The sequence below is a fragment of the Bacillus rossius genome (genome assembly GCF_032445375.1).
Source record: "Bacillus rossius redtenbacheri isolate Brsri chromosome 9 unlocalized genomic scaffold, Brsri_v3 Brsri_v3_scf9_1, whole genome shotgun sequence".
In the NCBI taxonomy this organism is placed as follows: domain Eukaryota; kingdom Metazoa; phylum Arthropoda; class Insecta; order Phasmatodea; family Bacillidae; genus Bacillus; species Bacillus rossius.
Genome location: NW_026962012.1, coordinates 6,219,363 through 6,244,078, shown reverse-complemented (window position 1 = coordinate 6,244,078; position 24,716 = coordinate 6,219,363). Strand labels below are relative to the sequence as shown.

At 41.2% G+C, this 24,716-nt stretch overlaps 1 protein-coding gene across 2 annotated transcripts in view; it reads right to left on the bottom strand.

Annotated features, from left to right (window-relative positions):
• LOC134542613 (rho GTPase-activating protein 20-like) overlaps positions 1-24,716 on the bottom strand; it is a 927,095-nt gene that overhangs the window by 508,362 nt on the left and 394,017 nt on the right. Inside the window, exon 1 of one of the 2 annotated variants that reach the window (XM_063387000.1) lies at positions 6,381-6,510. The exons of the other annotated variant lie outside the window; for it this stretch is intronic. Coding sequence (XP_063243070.1) covers positions 6,381-6,419 — 39 coding nt within the window. The 5' untranslated portion in view covers positions 6,420-6,510. Of the gene's footprint in view, positions 1-6,380; positions 6,511-24,716 lie in introns of those variants that run through there. 2 annotated transcript variants of the gene reach the window in all.

Sequence of the window (24,716 nt, the reverse complement as noted above, 5' to 3'; positions counted from 1 at the left end):
CCGGACAATTATGCCTGGGTAACCCGTTCTCTGAATAGCTTTCCAGCACGATACAACGAAACAAGGTCAAATTGATGAGTATTCGATTATCTTTTCCATGGTTAAAAAAAAATATGCTTGAATGAAACAACAATTATAATATAAAGTTATGCGCCAATTTTCGTAATAAATACTGTGTATTATCTAGTAAAACGTATTTCATATATTCAAAAATAACCATAGCCCTGCTCTGTACAAAGTAACAATATCGTTCTTGTAGTAATACAAACTATTTCTTGGCAACTGGTTTCCAAAAGGAATCTTTTGTAAAAACACAATTTTTTTCCTGTGTTTGGTAGTGAAAAGAGCTCCAGTGAATCGTCCCTCTTTTTTAGCAGTGGTTTAAAATTTCCTCAAACCACGCTGGGACATGTGATAAAATCTGGTCGAATATTAAAGAAGTGTACAACTTATAGGAGTGGGGTTTTTGAAAAACATATTCCCGGATAAATTATTGAAAACATTGCAGGCATTTTAAAGTAAATCACAGAAGTTCTACATTTTATCATGCATTTTCGTTATTCTGGTTATTAGTAGAAAGAGCTGACATCGCAGCTACTAGCAAACCAAGAAACAAACGTTTCAAACACCCCTTTTTATTTTAGAGGTCTATCAAGCAGTTATAATCTGTTTCGGTAATTGCAGCTGCCTCTACCAACAATTAGAGCCACGATTATTTTTTCAAGTTTTTTTTTCTCGTTACAGACTGAACTTAATTTTCCTGTACATACTCAAGCCTCTTAAGCGAGCTCATGTGACGATATAGTCTGTGCCATGTAACTTGAATCAAAATTGACAGTTACCAACTGCCACATGTTTGTTTATGATCATCTTATTCTTTTGACGTCTCTATGTACGTGTTCAAACATATACATTTTCAAACCTGGTAAAGGAAAATATTTGCAACAAAAAAATACATGTAGGCCTATGTGTGTGTGTATTTAACGAAAAGTACCATACATAAAACAGTGACTGATAACATATTATTCTTGCACGCCTTCAGTGGCTGTGATACAAAATCAGCACTGTTTAATCAAAATGTGCCCAAAAAAAAAAACAGATTTAAATGAGCTTGTCCAGGTATTAAAAAACTGCTGACCCAGAGATGATTGCTAAAACTAAATAACGCTTTCTCCTTGCATTATACGGGTACAGTGGCGTGAAAGGTATGTCATTGAACCACTATACGTATACATGCTTCACAAAATCAGCATATAAAAATAAATTTAATATTGCATCGCTGTCACCGACAGAAACAGCTGCACGAAAACATTCGTTCCGAAGCAATCACCAGGTCCAGCAGTGGTATGGAGTTGAAGTACTCAACAAAATTATTGTAATGTATATACTGTTTTGTAAGTAAACCGTTAAAATGTTACGTGGATGCCATACATTAGTAGATTAGCAACTGTTTATCTAACTCTCCTGATAATTTTATTATAAATCTCGGTTTGTGTTTCTATTTAAAAAATACTCAATATGAAGACCATTCTTCTTCCCCTCTCCCAAATGTTTGTGTAAATATACATACACACGCACATTCATCTGTTCCAAGGAGTTTTAAAACACCATGTCCCAAAATTGTGCCTTTTCAGGAGAGAAAGTTCTTGAGCAGGGATGGGCTAATTCTGTACTACATTTGAACCCCCAGCTCCGGAAACCCTGTTGAAACTTATTTCTTGCAAAGGCAAACTGAAGGAATGTCGGAGAGCCTGTGGATGCGGAAAGGCTGGCTTAAACTTCGTTATTTGCATGAATTTCAATGGTGCCTGTAATAATTTTCAAGTTCAACTACAAGATAGAAACGAAAAAGAAGTAACAGAGACGGTTATCGAGAAAACCTATGTCGAAATCAAGGAAAAAGGTGATTATACCGAAGCTGATAACTCTATCGCGGATAACATATAATAAATTTCTATCCGTGATGTTTCGCTCGGTTTTGAAGACGATGAACCGGCGAAACCTGCTCCAACAAGAACAAAGAAGCGAAGTAGATTGCATTGAAAATTGTAATTACTGCATTATGTGGATTACGCCTACTGGGGATACCACATTCCAAAACGTGCCACTTACTCTACTTCATGATGGTGTTGATATGTGTTTTTTTCTCGCCAATACGTGTGTTGGAGTAGAATTTGCAGCAATCGTGGCCTGAAACTATTGATTTTACAAAAAAAAAAAAAAAAAAAAAAAAAAAAAAAAAAAAAAAAAACATGTGTTACAGAAAATTTACTCTAATTTAATTTATTACATAATTGTTTTAATCGTAAAATGAGTCGGAAAGGATATATGCTCAAATAACTGTTTGTGGGCGCCAAATTTTCCAATGGCGGCACGAGAAGCAAATATACGAGGTGTCAAAGTGAAAATTCGAAAAGAGCACGTCAAAATCTATAAGCATACCAATTTTCAAAACTCCCGGAAAACGTTCCAGGTAAAACTCCCAATTGAGTGGACTAGTAGGAAATGTATGAAGAGAGAGAAAGAGAGATAGGGTTTTGCTGTAGGAAGATAAAATATTTTTACGATATCACACATAGATCTTATGCATTCATAAGGGTAAATATCCTGTTCAAGGATAAAATATAGTTGTAAATTTTATTTTCTTTGCAATAAGGTTTTTTTAAGTTTCATTTAGGATGAAAAAAAAATCATACACGGGACATAAATGTGACATGAAAGAAAACGTTTCTTTCAAAAACAACTGTTCTCGAAGACAGCTTCTTTTTATTAGAATTTTTACCAGTAAGCATGGTCTAAACTCTTATTTTCAAAATTATTAAATGTATTTACTAATTGGTGATGACGCCACCAAATTCCTTGATCCACAAAAGGTGAAAAATACGTATTGCATACTTACTCAACCACTAGAAGATTCTAGTTCACCAAAAAAGTCACTCACCTGAAAACAAAGAAAGAAGAAAAATATTTAAAAACTTTTAAAATTCCAGTTAAAATTACAGTTACACGACCAGGAATAAGCATTTTGTACATTGCTAGCAGGCGTACTCACATAAATATGGGAACACAAGATTGACGGCCTTCATCTACAACATTTTACTTCAAAAACAACACGCTTTATGCGTTAAATTCACTAACGTTTCCAACAGGCATGATGAGTGCACTGAGAAGCAGGATTTGTGCTCATAAACTACAAAGTAATATTATTTTTTGTAAATGAACTGGAATATTTATGTACACTTACAGATATTTCTAAATTTTTACAACTGAATCACTTCAAAATAGTTTCCGAGGTAATACTGTGTTCGGATTGTTTCCCGGACTCTTTATGCTTTGTGATGTTCCAGTATCTTCAAAAATTAAAGTCATTTGTAAACCGTTCCCTGAATAGCCTTCCAGTATTAACTGCGCACACAATAAGTAGGATATAAAAAAATAAAGGAAATTTTTGTAATATTCGATTATCTTTTCTATGGTTTAAAAATATTTGAATTGAATGAAACACCAATTAAAATATAAATGTATGCGCCGATTTCCGTAATAAACACACAGTATTATCTCGAAAAACGTACTTCATACATGTAAAAATAACCATTGCAATGTGTTGTACTAATTTACATTATTTATATTGTAGTGTTACAAACTATTTATTGGCAACTGGTTTCCAAAGGAATCATTTGTTAAAGAATTAAAAAAAGTTTCTGTTTAGATTTTACCGACGTTTCTTTCTGCAATGCAGCAGGCATCGTTTGCAGTCGTAAGGCACAAACAGACTGATATTGGACACTGGAAAAAGTTTGTTTATTCCGCGAGGTTATTCATTCTGTGGCGCAACGCTTGCGACGAAAGTACAGTCGTAAAAAACAGACGCCGAAAGCGAGCGGTGGGGATAGTATTTACAGGAAGGAGTTTGACGTCCGTCGCCTGGAGGCGGGGGGACGGGCTCACCAGAGCATGATGCCGGAGGGGTGGGGGGCGGGGGAACAAGCGCATGAAGCAGCGTCGAGGGCAGGCGAAAGGCGTGAAAAGGGACCATCAATACACTCGCAGGCATTAGGCGGGAGACACACCTCAGCCCCAAGGAGCATGTAAGAAGATCTGGAGTGGACATGTGTAGGGCGAGAGCGAAGCCAGCCGGTTGCGAAAAAGGGTTGAAAAGAAAGAGGAAGAGAGCGTATTTCTACTGCAAACGCAGCCCGAGCCCACTTGTCCTTGAGGTTTGAGTGGCGCTGGTGTGCGGCTACAATGGTGATTTCCTGTAGCGCATATGGCTGTACAAATCGATGGAATTCCAAGCCGGATGGCGTTGCTTTTCACATGTATTAAAGATTTTTTTTTCATTTGTTAACTAAATTAATTCCCAAAACTTTTGAAGCATCAGAAAAAAGTGGCAAATGTTTTAAACAGAAGTAACTAATCTTCGAACTTTTCGAAAACCTAAGAAAACTATTTAACAAAGAGAAGTTGTTTCAGTTGTAAGTATAATTCTTTACTTTTATCATAGATTTCCAAAACGTGACGATCAACGACAGATCTGGGAAAAAGCGACAAAGCGGAAAAATTGGACTGCGTCTCCGAACCATGCATTGTGTACAGTGCATTTTGAAGACAAATGGGTCTTAAGGGGCCCGCCTACCTGGTCACACAGACGGTGCGCAGAGCTTCAGGAAAAACAACGCGATTTCATAACTACTCAAGATATCCGAGTGGGGTATGTTTACGAAAAGCATTTAAGAGTTCGCTGAGGCCCGAAAAGTACTTTTAATTTTGGATCATGTTTTTAAACTGTATTTCTAGAAGCGTTAAAATGGCTGAAACGCATGTTTTCAGAGTAATTTTTAGGTGTAAAACAAGTGGTACAGATTTTTGAAAGCACTTAAGGGGCTTGCATTACACCTTTATCTTCATTTCCCCGTAATATAAAAATACGGTCACCGCACAAATTTCACAGTTATCAATTGACGACGAGAAGACTGCGCGCCAGTTCAGAGCCTTAAGCTTAGAGGCGATACCGCGCTAGAAATACCATCGAGCGTCGCGCTTATCATCCCGCCTCACTAACACACATACACCCCTGACGAGGCGGGCCCCTTAAGAAGCGAAAATCTAACTCGATTAAAGGATGATATGGTGTTCGGTATATTAAGGTTTCCCTCAAAGGAATGGTTTCACAATGCTTTTAAGATATTAGATAAATCCCAACATAAGTTTAAAACATTTCTCTTAAGAGTGTGCTTCGTAGCATTAAAAGACGTGCCTTAATTATTTTGCAAATTTATCATTGTTATGGTGACGAAGTCAGGGGTTTTCGTATTTTTTTATAGAAATATAGTACAGTATGTATTAGCAACTACGTTAAGAACTGTTATTTTATTCACACAGAGAAAAGAAATATAAAATGCTAAAATTTGGCGTCTGTCTTTTTATATCCTATATAGGCTTGTTATTATATGTGTGTTGTAACATGTATAAAATGTTAAATATATTCAACAATATTTGGTAATTATATATATTTAAAAACTTTTATGTACGCTACTTGAAACTACGTGAAAGGTTTTCAGTCTATAAAGGCCTATTCTATGATTTTTTAAAATTATTAATTCTTATGCAAACAATTAATAAAATTGAAAGTTTCTTACATTGTCAGTATATGCATAGCATTACAGTTATTACAAACAATTCTGTACCAGTGTTTAGCTAAGGTTTGCATGTTACGTTGGTTGAGTAAGTAGACTGGAACATGAACATGATATTGAAAAGACTTCTAACTTCTACTAATACACGTATATTACAAGAGATTTGTAATAGATTAAATGAGGTAAGTAAGAATTCGTTTTTACAAACGTGTATGAAATTATAAAATTTGAGAAGTATAATAACAAAAAGAAGTGTGTTACGAAGACATATGTCGGTAGTGTTACCCACTGAAACATTATTCCCACTTCAACTGTCTGTAAAAATAAAAGTATGGGGTTGAATGCGTCAAAAGGGGTATATAAATAAAATTTGAAGCTTCTTCCTAATTTCATACGCGGGTGTCCTCCACCTATAGTTGCAAACAAAAATTTTTCCTCGGTGTTGAAATGTACTCTGCGTATTCACAAAAAAATTTGGCAGTAAATAGGTATTTAATTTTTAAAAATGAAAGTATTCATGTTTCGAAAAAAATATTAAAGCGGCGTGGGGAAGAATGTTTACAGATAATCCAGTAAAAGTTTCAGTTTGATTGTTTTGATAGTTTCGGAGCTGTTGCGAGTTTAGTTTGGAGGATTTTTCGGCCGCGCGAGACAAGTTCGGCTCGTTTTCGTTTTCTTCCAGCGTAGGAAGCAGGAAACAAACGCCGATACCCGGCTTCACCTCGCATCCTTTGCTGGCCTTACCTTGTCCTCTCCAGATGTATTACTGTATATTAGCTCCATGCTCAGCCCCTGCACTTCGGCGAGCGAGAGAGACGGCGCTGTGAACAACGGCGCACGACGTCTGGCCACCCGCCCAGCGTGTCGAGTGCCCTCGAGTGCCAAGCGTTGTTTAACGCGGTCTGCTGACCGCACTTCGTACCTACCGCCGCCCGTCACGCCGGCAACACTAGCGCGGGGGGGGGGGGGGGGGGGGGTCAGCGGGGGAAGGGGAAGGGGGAAGGGGAAGCGACGCGCGCAGATACGCGCGTCCCGCCCGTACGTGACTGCGGCCTCGGCGCGACGCTCGGACCGCCTCGGGAATGCGACGCCAGAGCACGGCCCTCCCTGCGCGGCGCCGCCCGGGCGCCGCCTGGCGTCCGCGCCGGTCTTCCCTCAGCGAGCACGACCCCCCCCCTTCTGCCACTACACCCGCCGCCACTGCCCGAGGGTCCCACACACGTGATTCACCTGGATGCTCTCGGCGCGCGGATTCCTTCCAGTCAGCCACTCAGGCAATATATTGTTCTGTAATTTTAGTTTGTAATGCTACATGAAAGATATTGTAGATTTGTACAACACATGACTATGGTTATTTTTTTCATGTAAGAAATACGTGTTTCGAGATAATTCTGAGTATTTAAAAAAAAAAAAAAAAAAAAAAAAAAATTGGCGCAAAATTTTATAATTGAATTGACGTTTCATCCAAACATACTTTTTGTATCATGGAAAAGATAAAAAAAGATTTTAATAATTAGTTTTTTTTGTTTTATTATGCTTATTGATGTGCGCAGTTTATACCGGAAATATACAAATATGTTGAGCTATTGGAGGTACTGGGACAACAAAAACCATAAATGCTCGGGTAAGAATGTGAACCCAGCATTACAACAAACACTTTTGTAGTGATACAGTTGTGTTCATGAAAATGGACGAATTAAAAAAATCTGTAATTTTACAAAAATTAAAAATAAAAATGGTTCGTGGAGTCCACGCTCGACAGAAGTTAAATTCCTTGCTTAATAGACGTAGATAAAATAAATAACTAGAATTTTTTATTTAACAAGAGATAATAATTAAGAATAGTAAGGATGCGGGCTTGATATCAAATGAAATATTCCTTTTTATGAACCCTACACTCTCGCATCGGTTCAATGACACTTTTTAGTGCTTCTTTTGGCATTTTATTCGCACGTGATCTTTGATAATACCAAATTTCTGTTTCTGCCTTTTCTTTGCATTATTTGAAATCACGATCTTCAGCTGAATAAAATGAAAGAACAACAAAATTCAAACATAAATTACACTTATAAAGTCTCTCTCACAAGTCTGTAAGTACTTTTGTCATTTCAAATCACAGTGTTCTAATATCAAAAATAGATGACACTTATAAAGCTATCACGTAAGTTCACACGTCTTTTTTTACATTTTCAATCACATTATTCACATAAAAACGAATGATATAAATTATGTATCCAACACGATTAAATAAATTTAAGATACTTTAGATAAAATAAAAGAAATGTGTTAGCGTTAATCGTTAGCCGTTACGAAAACCGAAGGGCAGACAAACACAAGCAGCGTTACGAGAATTCCGTAGCACTACTGCTACGTCATTTATACATCTCCCCTGCCGTCTCTCCTTCCCGCCTTACAACTAGCATATAGCATGCTACGCTACGTACCTATCCCATTCGACCGCTAGCGCATGCGTCGGATTGGCGTCGCCGCTGAAGCACTCTCCTCCTCTACCGGTTCCCCCACCACGTATCTAACTGTTCCCCTCATGCGGTCGGAATTTCCGTAACGCTCTAAAGTTGTAGCCCCCTCAGAAAATAAGTTTCACTTAAAAAAAAAAACTACCTATGTACAATGCACGTAAGCGAATGAGTGGCAATGATGCTGTGAGGGTGGCCTCGGCCTCTCGTTGTAGCTCCTCCCCTAACACTCCAAAGCTACGATGTTATGGCGTATTTATCTCGCTACGGCTGTGACGAGAGCAGTTGTCAAATCCGCCAGGGAAAATCCCCGAGCAGCCTTGTCCGCGAGCAATCTGCAGGCACCACGGGGTGGGAGCGGTCAGCCAGTTCTTATAACAGGTCAACGTTAAATCGAACCTTGCGAAAATAAATAACAGTTTAGAAGCCATTTTATTTTACTGATATTAAAGACAACAGGTATTCTATCAAATCGTTATTACTTTTAAATACGAGAAACATATATTTTATCACACGTGCGCGTTTTTTATCTCGGCAAAACGAAGAAGACAAATACCCGCGATGGAAGTGATAGTCTTGCTGGCTGCCGAGGCGTCTCATTCAGTGATAGAACCTTGAATGACATGTATGTACTGTGCGTGTTATATAGTACTAGGACCGAAGACTAAACAAAATCGATATGGTTTTGTTCAATATCCTTTTTCGCTTTCATCGTAGCCGTTTCATTATATAGCTCAAAATTTCGGTCTTCCAATCAAATAATCGGATAGTCGATGAAGCTGCTCCGGCAACGAATTCTAGCGGCGGGTGCGGAAACTACGTGTGTTTCGCGTCAAGAAATGTAGGTGAAAACACATATTTAGTATATTTATCACGCTCGGCTTTATTTTAAACAATTCTACGTTATATTTCGTGTCCCGAGTTTCATATTTATAGGTGTATTTGCAATATGAGAACACATGAATTTGCTCGTTACAGAAAAAATTAGGTGTTACACATATCTGGCGAGTACTGAAAGATCACTAACCTTTTTTTTCCCATCAGAGTTGAACTGTACATTTATATACACACTGAAGACATTTTAGTGATTGGCTGATACCAAGGCCAGAGCGTTCTACCAATTTGGTTGGGTTTCACTTACTATGGTCGTTTTGAAAGAACCGTGTACCGGTGATCAAACTAAAGCAGGGTGCAGTGGAATCATTTCTGCTGTGCTGCCGACTGTAATCTATGAATAGAGACCTGTAAAATTCGCGGATTCATTTCGCGATAGGATAGAGTCCAATTACTTTTGACATTATTTTGCTACAGTGATTGGGCCACAGTTTAGCTGAAGGACTCTGGGCCAATGAAAAATCTTTAACAGAAGAATTAGCGAATCACGATAGTAGTATATATTGGGGGCTCCTGCGTCCGGCTTCTGGCTGTGGATTGATGATTGTCGGTCCGCCATCTTGGATTGTAACGTCACGGCGGCCATCTTGGATGCAGCGTAACGGGACACGATGTAACGGGACACAACGTAACGGGACACAGCGTAACGGGACAAGTAGATCACGGCGGCCATCTTGGATCCACCATCTTGGATGACGTCATTTTGTTTTCTCGAACTTTCCGACATTTTGTTTTCCGCCATATTGGATGATGACGTCACCGTTGCAATTTCCGTTACGGCCGCCATCTTTAACTTTTTTATTTATTATCCGATTTTAATGAAATTTTTTTTTAAATTTTTCAAAAAATTCAAATAATAAAATTTTAATATATTTCTTTTTAAAAATTGTACTTTTTAGACACGGAGCTTGGAGTCCTCGGTTCGAACCCGACGGGTGCAAAAATATTATAAATGGCGACCGATCCTTCCCCCTGTGGTGGCTGCAGGCATACTGGCCCCCACCACTTTTTACAAAGCATATATATCGACAGTGAGCATGACGTCATGTCCGCCATCTGGTCTTCGATGTTGGAAACCATCATCATTGTATCGGCGGCGAGAGTGCGCTGGCGCCTAGTTAGTTTGATTCTTACCCGCTAGAGTGCAGTAATGATTTATTACTGTGACACCCGCCATCTTGAAATTTGGCCACCATCTTGAAAATCCGTAATTTTATTGCTAGAAATTCGGGAAAAATTCCAAAATTCATTAAATAAATCACTCATTAATTTACATATTGATTCGATCCGCTCATGTCCTTGGTTCGATCCCTGGTTGATACAAATCAACTTTAATTTTAAAAAATACCACAAAAGCGTCAGGTTTGAGAAATAAAAACACCGCAAGTTCTTTTAAAAAATTTTATTACATAAATTCAATACACTACTACAAGTACATAAAAAAAACACTGACAAATTACTAAAGCCTTTTTGGATTCCTTGATTCAAACAGTCTTCTTATTGTACGGACTAAGCCTTTTACATGACTTTAAAGGTCTATCCGATCAGGACATCACCGCAGCCAGAGACGGACTGAAGTTCATATCACTTATATTAACTCATTAGCCGGTACAACACATGAGTCAAATCAATAACCATGTTCATTATATGTCTCGGAGCATCGAGACGTGAAATTAGTTTATTGCACTTATTGCACTGGAATTGTATTCTTTGAACATTATTAGAACAACCGCTTCTTTCATGTCTGCGAGCATTTGAGGTGATAGTAAATGATGCACCACAGTATTTGCACTGATGCGAAGTACGCTCTTCATTAATTGAAGAATCCATTGCTGATGATGAAACTTCAGCTGATGGTGGAACAGCACATATCGGTTCGCAAGAACAGATAATTACGCGACTTATGCACCAGAAGAAACAAACTAGGTGATCCTTACACCACCGACGTCAGTAACAAACCGAGCGTCCTGCTGTCTAGGACTCGCTTATATACATGCACCGTATTGAATAATACGATAGTCAAATCAATAACAATTTACTAAAATACTAGAGTCAAAACAACATTAAAAAATAGAAGCACCATCAACAAAAAAGGAAGCACATTTGGATGCACCTTCAAAAAAGGAAAAACAAAAGGAAGCACCGACAACGAAAAGGAAGCACCATCAACGAAAAGAAAGCACATTTGGAAGCACCGACAACGAAAAGGCAGCACCGGCATCGAAAAGGAAGCACATTTGGAAGCACCGACAACGAAAAGGCAGCACCGGCATCGAAAAGGAAGCACATTTGGAAGCACCGACAACGAAAAGACAGCACCGGCATCGAAAAGGCAACACATTTGGAAGCACCGACAACGAAAAGGCAGCACCGGCATCGAAAAGGAAGCACATTTGGAAGCGCCGACAACGAAAAGGCAGCACATTTGGAAGCACCGACAAAGAAAAGGCAGCACCGCCAACGAAAAGGAAGCACATTTGGAAGCTCCGACAAAGAAAAGGCAGCACCGCCAACGAAAAGGAAGCACATTTGGAAGCACCGACAACGAAAAGGCAGCACCGGCATCGAAAAGGAAGCACATTTGGAAGCACCGACAACGAAAAGACAGCACCGGCATCGAAAAGCCAGCACATTTGGAAGCACCGACAACGAAAAGGCAGCACCGGCATCAAAAAGGAAGCTCATTTGTAAGCACCGACAACGAAAAGGCAGCACCGGCAACGAAAAGACAGCACATTTGGAAGCACCGACAACGAAAAGGCAGCACCGTCATGGAAAGGCAGCACATTTGGAAGCACCGACAACGAAAAGACAGCACCGCCAACGAAAAGGAAGCACATTTGGAAGCACCGACATCGTAAAGGTAGCACCGCCAACGAAAAGGCAGCACCGCCAACGAAAAAGCAGCTCATTTGAAAGCACCGACAACTATAAGGCAGCACCAACAACGAAAAAGCAGCACATTTGGAAGCACTGACAACTAAAAGGCAGCACCGCCAACGAAAAGGCAGCACATTTGGAAGCACCGCCAACGAAAAGACAGCACATTTGGAAGCACCGACAACGAAAAGGCAGCACCGCCAACGAAAAGGAAGCACATTTGGAAACACCGACAACGAAAAGGCAGCACCGCCAACGAAAAGGCAGCACCGCCAACGAAAAAGCTGCTCATTTGGAAGCACCGACAACGAAAAGGCAGCACCGCCAACGAAAAAGCAGCTCATTTGGAAACACCGACCACTAAAAGGCAGCACCGCCAACGAAAATACAGCACATTTGGAAGCACCGCCATCGAAAAGGCAGCACCATCGACGAAAAGGAAGCACATTTGGATGCACAAGTTACGAGAACTAAGTTTTAGTTAGAAATCAGAATACAAGAAATAAAAACATTAAATTTTTATAATTCAAATTATTTATTTTATTTCTGTACATTATACAAATGCAAGTAAAAAAAGCCATTATTGTATGTAGCCAGCTTTCCTCAGTTCTTTGAGTATGAAGGATATTTCTTTGATGCACGAATAGTTTCCTGCACAAAGCGAGCCATGTAGAAGTCTTAGCCGGTCAACCAATATGTTTGGATCTTTCCATGATGTGTAATCAATCTCTTCTACCACCATTTTACTTGCTTGTTTATTATAAATACTATGATCTCTGGTGTATTCCGTTTTAACACCAACCTCAGGGTAACTTTCATTATCGAGATAGTGATCATCACAAGCTTGATCAGATTTATTTAATATATCTCGTCGTTTCCATCGTTTCGGTGTCAGGTCACTGACACAGTCTTCGATCTTGCCCGCTTTAGCTTCTTCATCACAGTCTATGTCTTTGTCAACAGCCTCAGAGTCGCTGTAGCATTCACCGTAGAAGTCATCATCTTCACCCAGATTACCGTAAGAATTCGATGACGATGATGTCGAAGTGTCTTCATCGTCTTCATGCTTCCTTTTTAGGAGTCCATCATTTTTACAGAGTAGGAAAGATCTACTTGAATTCGGCTGGAATGTATTCTCACTTTTCACGTTAAGGATTCTTTCATTGTCTTCATTCTTCCATAAATCAACATCATCCTTCAATTTAAGTTTTTTGTCGAGATCGGAAGAGCCGCGAACATAATCTCTCCCAAGACAAGGAAAATTATTGTCGTAATGCAAATCGCTCTTCCTTAGCCTAGTAGAGCCATCGTTGTCCTCTAGCTTGTACGCAGGCTTGGCGTTACAAGTTCTGTCATGTCTTTTTAAGCTCTCTCTCCGCGTAAACGACTTGCTACACCTAACACAACTTATCATAGTAGATGTATTTGGTTCATCCTGGCGCACCGGTGGGTGGTGGGGGATCGGGGATCCGATCCAGCCACCTTAACGCTTCGCTTCATCAGCCATGTTGGATTATGTCACTTCCTTCGACCATACACACATGAAAAAGTGTCCCGTTACGTTCATCAGCCATGTACGCACGAAAAAATGTCCCGTTACAGTAGTTGGAAATAGGGGGTTCAAGCACAGGCGCAGGAGCCAGGAGCCCGCCATCTTGGATGACGTCATCGGCGGCCATCTTGGATGACGTCATCGGCGGCCATCTTGGATGATGTCATCATGACCTTTGCCCTTGACCTTTGACCTTGTCAATCTATGCTAATCTATGCCAATCTATGCTAATCCGTATGCCAATCTATGCCAATCTACGCTAATCTATGCTAATCTATGCCAATCTATGCTAATCCGTATGCTAATCTATGCTAATCTGTATGCTAATCCATGCTAATCTGTATGCCAATCCATGCTAATCCATCCGCCATTTTTGTATTTCTAGAAATTTCCACCAACTTCGAATCGTGACGTCACCGTTGCACTTTGTGTCACGGACGCCATCTTGGATTTGAATTATTTTTTTTCGAACTTTGAAATTCGATGTAAACATCAACCGCCATCTTGTTTTCGTCTGCTGGTGGCCGCCATCTTGTTTCGTCTGCTGCTGGCCGCCATCTTGTTTCCGTCTGCTGGAGGCAGCCATCTTGCGACGTCATATAGTTCTGTTGGTCACCACCAGATAGCAGCAGGGATTATTTTATTTTTTTCTTTAACTAAACTATTTTCAGTGCCGAGGCTGGGATTCGATCCATGGGACGTGAAAACGTCCAGGATGTCGTGGTTACGAGGCGGACACCTTGACCACTAGACCACGAGACCAATTGGGATATGGTGGAATAAATAATCTATATATGCCACGTACTGACGTCAAGTTTTATGATAAAAGGGGGGAGGGTGTCTTTGCCTTCCCAAATGCATGAAATTCAAATTATTATTATACCATCGCCATCTTTAATTCCAACACAGACTACCAGATGGCGCCAAATTCAAATATTAGTTAGGGAGTCGGCAGGCAGGTGTCGCATGCCGCCATCTTGGTTCTCAAGTTGGCTGGTAGATGTCGCTAGTATCGCGCGCCAAATTCAAAAATTAGTTACCAGAGGCGCCGCCATCTTGGTTCTCAAGTTTGCTGGTAGATGTCGCTAGTATCGCGCGCCAAATTCAAAAATTAGTTGCCAGAGGCACCGCCATCTTGGTTCTCAAGTTGGCTGGTAGATGTCGCTAGTATCGCGCGCCAAATTCAAAATTAGTTGCCAGTTGACTAGCGTATTATTCCATACGGTGCATGTATATAAGCGAGTCCTAGACAGCAGGATGCTCAGTTTGTTACTGACGTCGGCGGTGTAAGGATCGCCTAGTTTGTTTCTTCTGGTGCATGAGTCGTGTCAATTAGCTGTTCTTGAGATTTCGATGGCATCACAGAAATGGAAACAATACAACAAAAATTGAGACTATACAACAAAATGAAAACTATACAACAAAAAAAACTGAAACTATACAACAAATTGAAACAGCAACATCCAAACTATTCGCAGAAAAATATTTACATGTCATCACCGACATACCCGTGGGGGACCGTGCGGATACCGTCTTCACATATTCGACGCTTATCGTCCTCCCATGTTATGGCTAGCTTATTGCTGTATTCACTATACAGCACATGCTCTCTCGACCGTATGGCTCTAACACCTACCCTCCTTGTGTGGTGGTCTTGCAGGGCATCCAGGTAATCACCGAATGTGATGTGGTTTTTGACCACACAACGCTGGATGCCCTTAGCCTTCTTCTCGACCTTCCCACCGCACATGTATGCATAGAGTTTGGCCCGCAGACTGACAAACTCGCTCATTACTTCTCCCCCACATTCATCTTTGAATTTGCCAACAACTTTCTTGTTGATGGGGGAGAAGCATGGGTGGTCAGGAGGGTAGCAGCTGGTGTCGAATTCAGACATGAACTTAGGGTCGGCTCTTAGATCATGGTAGAAGTCCTGTGTCTGAATCTCATACACAAAGCTGTCTGTATCCATATATGCCAGATGAATATTTTCCTGATATTTCGGTTTCATATTATTATAGTGGAAGTCGTACATGAGTGTTTTTGATAGATCAAGTACTGCGAGTCCGGCATAGATCGGCTTGTCGAAAACGATGGTCTCATGGTTCAGGTGGACAAGACTCAAGTTTGGCTCATACATCGTGCGGTCCTTGAAGGACGGACGGCACACCAACTTCTTAAATCTCTTCTCAGAGCACACCAACTCCATTTTGAGCCTACGCCTCTTGTTTTCCATCAGTTTACCAAATGTAGAGTTCACAGCGAGCTTGAAGAACTCCTTCTCGAACTCGTTGGATGCTGCTTTGCGCTTGTTGGTGTTCAGCCGAATATAAGGCTCCAACCATGCCGACTGCTCAAACTGAAGAACTTTATGTATACTTATGATTTTTAGACCATGCGATACTGCTTGCTGTAGGTTTTTGTAGTGAACGATGTAGTGCTCTTTATTTTCCAGCGTTGTCATCAGCTTTGATTGCTTTGAGCCGGGCGGACACTGATTTACGGGAAGAAATGGCAGGTCTTTGTGACTTTCGTGGAGTTCGAGAGGGTACTCCACATCACACTCGATAATGTAGCCTGTGGGTGAATTTTCCGGAATAGACATGAGATCAATTGATGTGTCTGTCCATTGGAAATGACGAATGGGGAGCGGCAGAGACATCGCCCACCCGTACAAGTTGTTTGCATCAATGTACTCCAGGAATGTGGATGGCTTGGAAGCATCATGTGTTTCTGGTACGTAGGCATTATTGGCTACGCAATGACGTTTAATGCTTTGCGCTACACCACCGCGAATACCAGCCTCCACAAACATATACATGTCATAATCTGTGAGTAGCTCTAGCTGTACACCTGTGGTTCGAAGCATCGCGTCGAAAGCGAACCCAGGACAAGAAATGTAGTGAGACGGATCTAAACTATATGTTTCCAAGCAAAGACTGCGGAAATTCTCGAATACGTCCGCCAAAATCAGAACATCCGTCTTTAGGTACAAGTCAGCATACTCCCCTAAGGTAGCACACTGAAACTTGTCCCAGACATTTTGTGCGTGAGCGTAATCTGCCTCAGAAATACCAGAATCAGTCAGAATATTAAAGAACTCATCGATGGATGGAAGACTAGTATCGTCTAGTCGAGCAAAAGAATCAACGAAGTCGTAGGGGAAGACTCCCTTGCGGGTAACCAACTCCAACTCATCAGGAGCGAAAAACTCAGCAGTACTTATAAACTTGTCTGCAGGCAAGAACTCGGCGAGCGAAGCGAGACCCCGACTCATAAAACGGAACGTATCGACAAACTGAATGCTGAACTTATCATGTAACTTCTTGGAAAAAGTTATCAGCTTCTCCTCTGAATTCGGAATTATGAAAATATCTTTAGTATCATACCCCAACTTCCTGATAATGAAGTTCTGATCGTATGCCAGGTTGTGGAAGAACACAATCATCTTTTTTGGTCTGCGCCTGAGAAGGTTGCAGTCATTACATGCAGGCCCAATAAATTCACCGGTGAAGTGATTGTGGTCACGAACTTTCTTTACAGCCCCTCCAAACTTTCCCCCACAGTAGCAACAACACCTTGCTTGCAGAAAAGCAGTGTTTTGTACATGTGTGAGCGGAGTCATAGTAACATATGTAGAAAATATTTTCTGTACATCATGTCCAATCTCCACAATGCGGGATATGAATTTATCTTCTGCGTCACACCCCCTGTATACTTCAGGCTGTGAAGGAAGTGAAGAAGTTAGGTGTGCAGGAATGACTGTATTATCTGCTTTCACGTAAATGCAGTAGCTGTATGCCTTATGCTTTTGGTACTGCAGCGTACATGACTCATCAGGATTCGGGTGACACGTATGGATTTTCTCCAGAATAGCTTCAAAGTCGCAGTATACCACGATGGGCATCTTGTCACTGTGATGGAAGTTTTTGAACTTCAGAACAGGAGGCAAGCCATTTTGATCGAGCGATGGCATTTCCATCCTAACAGCAGCATGCTGTTTGCAGAACTCACTGTGTTTTGCCAAACACTGAAGACCAGTGAGCCCACTAACCCTTTCCCGATCATCATAATGCTTGAAGCATCTTTTGCAAACATGAATAGCATCATGATGTGAAGTGATTTGGGACCGAACCAGGGCAGAAAAATTAGTGATGTAGGTGAAATGGGACGAATTGTCATGGACCAAGAGCAGCAGATCGAAATGATGTTCTTTCTCTTCAGGAGCGACTCGTGCAGGAACAACATTCAGGTTCTCGTCGATACTGTAAATGTTGATGGAGACTCCGGGGTTCTGTTTTTCAAACAGCGGTATTTGCTTGATTGGAGTAGGGAAGTCAATGTTGCTGAAGTTGAACTTCCCCTCCAGGTCACGGTAGCGCTGGTTAACACGTTCTGGATCCCGTCCTTCCACATACTTCACAAGGATCGCCCACTTAAAGCACATGTGATCTTCGAGGTTTTGTGGATTTATGATTGCATGTTTCGCCTCGATGGAAGTAGGTAATTCTATGTAGGAACTGGCACGGAGTGGATCAAGCTTATTTATGCGAAGCTGTAGGCGCTTGACTGCTGACAAAGTCCATCCGGATCCCTTTCCCATGTAGTCTTCCTCCTCCTTGCAGATCTTAGAGATGGATTCAGTAACTGCTTCCTCCACCTCATGAACTGCGTAGAGGGGAACATTCATGGTTTTGAAGGCCCTCTTGTCTTCACAGGCATCTACTGATTTTTCGTAGTCGCACTCAAGAACGACATTAAACTTCAGCGGTCCATTCTCTTCAATCTCCTCCTCAAGTTGGCTTATTATTTTTGCCTTGATGGAGTCCAGGTACGTACAAATGTCCTTGGCAGAACTTGACGTATTTACAGCAACGTAAGTCTTCAAGTTGCCCTTGAATCCCACTTCGGCGGTGATGAAGCCATGGGTATTGGCCAAACCCGCGCCGGTCACCACCTTTGTTCGGCTGGTCGATGGTTTAGGCAGTACTGCTGGCTTAACTGCTGCCATCCTCTGCTTCTTTGTTGGAGGCGGAGCAGCCCCCTTGCACACCTTAATGTGGTTGCGAAGAGTGTCAGCCCTGACGAACTCTTTAGCACAGTTCGTGCAGGAATGTGCTATGCGGTTAGGGTTAAGACCGCAAGCCGACTTCTCATGTAGTCTGGCGACATCAGCACGGGCGAAGGCCTTATGGCAGAAGCTACACCGGGTGCCTGATGTCGTGGCGACAGCACCAGTACATGTTGAAAGGTGCTGCTGCATCTTGTCGCTGCGTGCGACCATCTTCCCACACAGGTGGCACTGCTGGAAGTTACGAAGCTGATTCTCAGCACACTGACGCTCGTGCCGGTAGCGGTTGTTGCCTGCCGTGAAGGTAGCAGGACAGAAACGGCATTTCTGCATGGTTGATGCCATCACAGCTATCTGTAGTCCGGTCTCGACGTACGGAACACGCGAAGGAAGCTCGACGCACGGAGTACTGTAACAAACGAATAAAGAAAACAATGTAGCTAGATGTTACACGAAAAAGTTGCAAACATAACCTCAAAACTCTAACCCTCAATCTTATTAACCCAAACTGTTAGCAATGTTACTAAATAAAAAATTTGCAAACATAACCTCAAAACTCTAGCCCTCAAGCTTACTAACCTAAACTGTTAGCAATGTAACTAAATAAAAAAGTTGCAAACATAACCTCATAGCTGCTCCTTCATGTACAATCCAAAAAATGGTATAATATTTAAAGTACTGGTAAAAGTTAAAGCTGAAAAAGTATTCAATGCTAACTAAAAATGATTGATTACATAACCTCAAAACTACTCTAATAGAAACATAAAAATATTAACGAAACATGTAGCATACCTCAAAAAACGATGAAGTGGAGCTGCAGAAGATGATGTAGCGTTGGCGGTAGGAATCGTGGTAGCAGCGAAACTCACACACGAACTAACTTACTCAAACTCTAAGAACACACTGAAGCTCCGACAGCTAATCCAGGCCTTTTATAAGCAGTTCTGCTTTTCAACAACAGATGACACCAGGTGTTGTGTTGAGTCATAATTTATTTAGTTCTTTTATGTGGTATGCGGGATGCTCACTAACGTTCGCAAAACAAGGATGGCTTCGCTAGACATCAAGGAGAAGGAAGTTTGTCTTTCATGTTAATGCTTCTCAGCTGTCTCAAAGCATATTATTTGTCTGAGTAAAGTTATTATTTTTTAAATCCACCTGATAAAAATATTGTATGTTCTGATTTATTGACAGAATTTCACTGATTAAATGTAACTCTGAATAAAAATGACATGACTCAGTAAGTAAAAAATTCTTCATGCAGAGATAGATCTCTAACAAATAATCAGGAGCACTCGGTGAAAACCATCAGATGTCTAGCCAGGAATAATCAGAAACACTTGGAGAAAGCCATCAATATAATATCAAGATTAATCAGAAGCACTCGGAGAAATCCATCAGATGTCTAGTTAGGTATAATCAGAAGCATACGGAGTAAACCGCCATAATATTGTCAAGAATAATCGCAAGCTCACGGAGTAAACCGCCATAATATTGTCAAGAATAATCAGGAGCACACGGAGAAAACCACCATAATATTAACAATAATAATCGGAAGCACACAGAGAAAATCATCATAATATTGACAAGAATAATCGGAAGCACACGGAGAAAACCACCACAAGTTTTCTTTGATATCATAAAAATACAGAAAAAAATATTTAATAAATAACAAAAAAAATTAATAAAAAATTTTAAATGACAAAATAAAATACAAAAATACATAAACAGATTCTGCTAGCTTGTGAACTTCTCATTGTTGAGCAAAGATATAGTTCTAGTACAAGCCAGAATTTTATGTATTTTTGTATTTTATTTTGTCATTTAAAATTTTTTATTAATTTTTTTTGTTATTTATTAAATATTTTTTCTGTATTTTTATGATATCAAAGAAAACTTGTGGTGGTTTTCTCCGTGTGCTTCCGATTATTCTTGTCAATATTATGATGATTTTCTCTGTGTGCTTCCGATTATTATTGTTAATATTATGGTGGTTTTCTCCGTGTGCTCCTGATTATTCTTGACAATATTATGGCGGTTTACTCCGTGAGCTTGCGATTATTCTTGACAATATTATGGCGGTTTACTCCGTATGCTTCTGATTATACCTAACTAGACATCTGATGGATTTCTCCGAGTGCTTCTGATTAATCTTGATATTATATTGATGGCTTTCTCCAAGTGTTTCTGATTATTCCTGGCTAGACATCTGATGGTTTTCACCGAGTGCTCCTGATTATTTGTTAGAGATCTATCTCTGCATGAAGAATTTTTTACTTACTGAGTCATGTCATTTTTATTCAGAGTTACATTTAATCAGTGAAATTCTGTCAATAAATCAGAACATACAATATTTTTATCAGGTGGATTTAAAAAATAATAACTTTACTCAGACAAATAATATGCTTTGAGACAGCTGAGAAGCATTAACATGAAAGACAAACTTCCTTCTCCTTGATGTCTAGCGAAGCCATCCTTGTTTTGCGAACGTTAGTGAGCATCCCGCATACCACATAAAAGAACTAAATAAATTATGACTCAACACAACACCTGGTGTCATCTGTTGTTGAAAAGCAGAACTGCTTATAAAAGGCCTGGATTAGCTGTCGGAGCTTCAGTGTGTTCTTAGAGTTTGAGTAAGTTAGTTCGTGTGTGAGTTTCGCTGCTACCACGATTCCTACCGCCAACGCTACATCATCTTCTGCAGCTCCACTTCATCGTTTTTTGAGGTATGCTACATGTTTCGTTAATATTTTTATGTTTCTATTAGAGTAGTTTTGAGGTTATGTAATCAATCATTTTTAGTTAGCATTGAATACTTTTTCAGCTTTAACTTTTACCAGTACTTTAAATATTATACCATTTTTTGGATTGTACATGAAGGAGCAGCTATGAGGTTATGTTTGCAACTTTTTTATTTAGTTACATTGCTAACAGTTTAGGTTAGTAAGCTTGAGGGCTAGAGTTTTGAGGTTATGTTTGCAAATTTTTTATTTAGTAACATTGCTAACAGTTTGGGTTAATAAGATTGAGGGTTAGAGTTTTGAGGTTATGTTTGCAACTTTTTCGTGTAACATCTAGCTACATTGTTTTCTTTATTCGTTTGTTACAGTACTCCGTGCGTCGAGCTTCCTTCGCGTGTTCCGTACGTCGAGACCGGACTACAGATAGCTGTGATGGCATCAACCATGCAGAAATGCCGTTTCTGTCCTGCTACCTTCACGGCAGGCAACAACCGCTACCGGCACGAGCGTCAGTGTGCTGAGAATCAGCTTCGTAACTTCCAGCAGTGCCACCTGTGTGGGAAGATGGTCGCACGCAGCGACAAGATGCAGCAGCACCTTTCAACATGTACTGGTGCTGTCGCCACGACATCAGGCACCCGGTGTAGCTTCTGCCATAAGGCCTTCGCCCGTGCTGATGTCGCCAGACTACATGAGAAGTCGGCTTGCGGTCTTAACCCTAACCGCATAGCACATTCCTGCACGAACTGTGCTAAAGAGTTCGTCAGGGCTGACACTCTTCGCAACCACATTAAGGTGTGCAAGGGGGCTGCTCCGCCTCCAACAAAGAAGCAGAGGATGGCAGCAGTTAAGCCAGCAGTACTGCCTAAACCATCGACCAGCCGAACAAAGGTGGTGACCGGCGCGGGTTTGGCCAATACCCATGGCTTCATCACCGCCGAAGTGGGATTCAAGGGCAACTTGAAGACTTACGTTGCTGTAAATACGTCAAGTTCTGCCAAGGACATTTGTACGTACCTGGACTCCATCAAGGCAAAAATAATAAGCCAACTTGAGGAGGAGATTGAAGAGAATGGACCGCTGAAGTTTAATGTCGTTCTTGAGTGCGACTACGAAAAATCAGTAGATGCCTGTGAAGACAAGAGGGCCTTCAAAACCATGAATGTTCCCCTCTACGCAGTTCATGAGGTGGAGGAAGCAGTTACTGAATCCATCTCTAAGATCTGCAAGGAGGAGGAAGACTACATGGGAAAGGGATCCGGATGGACTTTGTCAGCAGTCAAGCGCCTACAGCTTCGCATAAATAAGCTTGATCCACTCCGTGCCAGTTCCTACATAGAATTACCTACTTCCATCGAGGCGAAACATGCAATCATAAATCCACAAAACCTCGAAGATCACATGTGCTTTAAGTGGGCGATCCTTGTGAAGTATGTGGAAGGACGGGATCCAGAACGTGTTAACCAGCGCTACCGTGACCTGGAGGGGAAGTTCAACTTCAGCAACATTGACTTCCCTACTCCAATCAAGCAAATACCGCTGTTTGAAAAACAGAACCCCGGAGTCTCCATCAACATTTACAGTATCGACGAGAACCTGAATGTTGTTCCTGCACGAGTCGCTCCTGAAGAGAAAGAACATCATTTCGATCTGCTGCTCTTGGTCCATGACAATTCGTCCCATTTCACCTACATCACTAATTTTTCTGCCCTGGTTCGGTCCCAAATCACTTCACATCATGATGCTATTCATGTTTGCAAAAGATGCTTCAAGCATTATGATGATCGGGAAAGGGTTAGTGGGCTCACTGGTCTTCAGTGTTTGGCAAAACACAGTGAGTTCTGCAAACAGCATGCTGCTGTTAGGATGGAAATGCCATCGCTCGATCAAAATGGCTTGCCTCCTGTTCTGAAGTTCAAAAACTTCCATCACAGTGACAAGATGCCCATCGTGGTATACTGCGACTTTGAAGCTATTCTGGAGAAAATCCATACGTGTCACCCGAATCCTGATGAGTCATGTACGCTGCAGTACCAAAAGCATAAGGCATACAGCTACTGCATTTACGTGAAAGCAGATAATACAGTCATTCCTGCACACCTAACTTCTTCACTTCCTTCACAGCCTGAAGTATACAGGGGGTGTGACGCAGAAGATAAATTCATATCCCGCATTGTGGAGATTGGACATGATGTACAGAAAATATTTTCTACATATGTTACTATGACTCCGCTCACACATGTACAAAACACTGCTTTTCTGCAAGCAAGGTGTTGTTGCTACTGTGGGGGAAAGTTTGGAGGGGCTGTAAAGAAAGTTCGTGACCACAATCACTTCACCGGTGAATTTATTGGGCCTGCATGTAATGACTGCAACCTTCTCAGGCGCAGACCAAAAAAGATGATTGTGTTCTTCCACAACCTGGCATACGATCAGAACTTCATTATCAGGAAGTTGGGGTATGATACTAAAGATATTTTCATAATTCCGAATTCAGAGGAGAAGCTGATAACTTTTTCCAAGAAGTTACATGATAAGTTCAGCATTCAGTTTGTCGATACGTTCCGTTTTATGAGTCGGGGTCTCGCTTCGCTCGCCGAGTTCTTGCCTGCAGACAAGTTTATAAGTACTGCTGAGTTTTTCGCTCCTGATGAGTTGGAGTTGGTTACCCGCAAGGGAGTCTTCCCCTACGACTTCGTTGATTCTTTTGCTCGACTAGACGATACTAGTCTTCCATCCATCGATGAGTTCTTTAATATTCTGACTGATTCTGGTATTTCTGAGGCAGATTACGCTCACGCACAAAATGTCTGGGACAAGTTTCAGTGTGCTACCTTAGGGGAGTATGCTGACTTGTACCTAAAGACGGATGTTCTGATTTTGGCGGACGTATTCGAGAATTTCCGCAGTCTTTGCTTGGAAACATATAGTTTAGATCCGTCTCACTACATTTCTTGTCCTGGGTTCGCTTTCGACGCGATGCTTCGAACCACAGGTGTACAGCTAGAGTTACTCACAGATTATGACATGTATATGTTTGTGGAGGCTGGTATTCGCGGTGGTGTAGCGCAAAGCATTAAACGTCATTGCGTAGCCAATAATGCCTACGTACCAGAAACACATGATGCTTCCAAGCCATCCACATTCCTGGAGTACATTGATGCAAACAACTTGTACGGGTGGGCGATGTCTCTGCCGCTCCCCATTCGTCATTTCCAATGGACAGACACATCAATTGATCTCATGTCTATTCCGGAAAATTCACCCACAGGCTACATTATCGAGTGTGATGTGGAGTACCCTCTCGAACTCCACGAAAGTCACAAAGACCTGCCATTTCTTCCCGTAAATCAGTGTCCGCCCGGCTCAAAGCAATCAAAGCTGATGACAACGCTGGAAAATAAAGAGCACTACATCGTTCACTACAAAAACCTACAGCAAGCAGTATCGCATGGTCTAAAA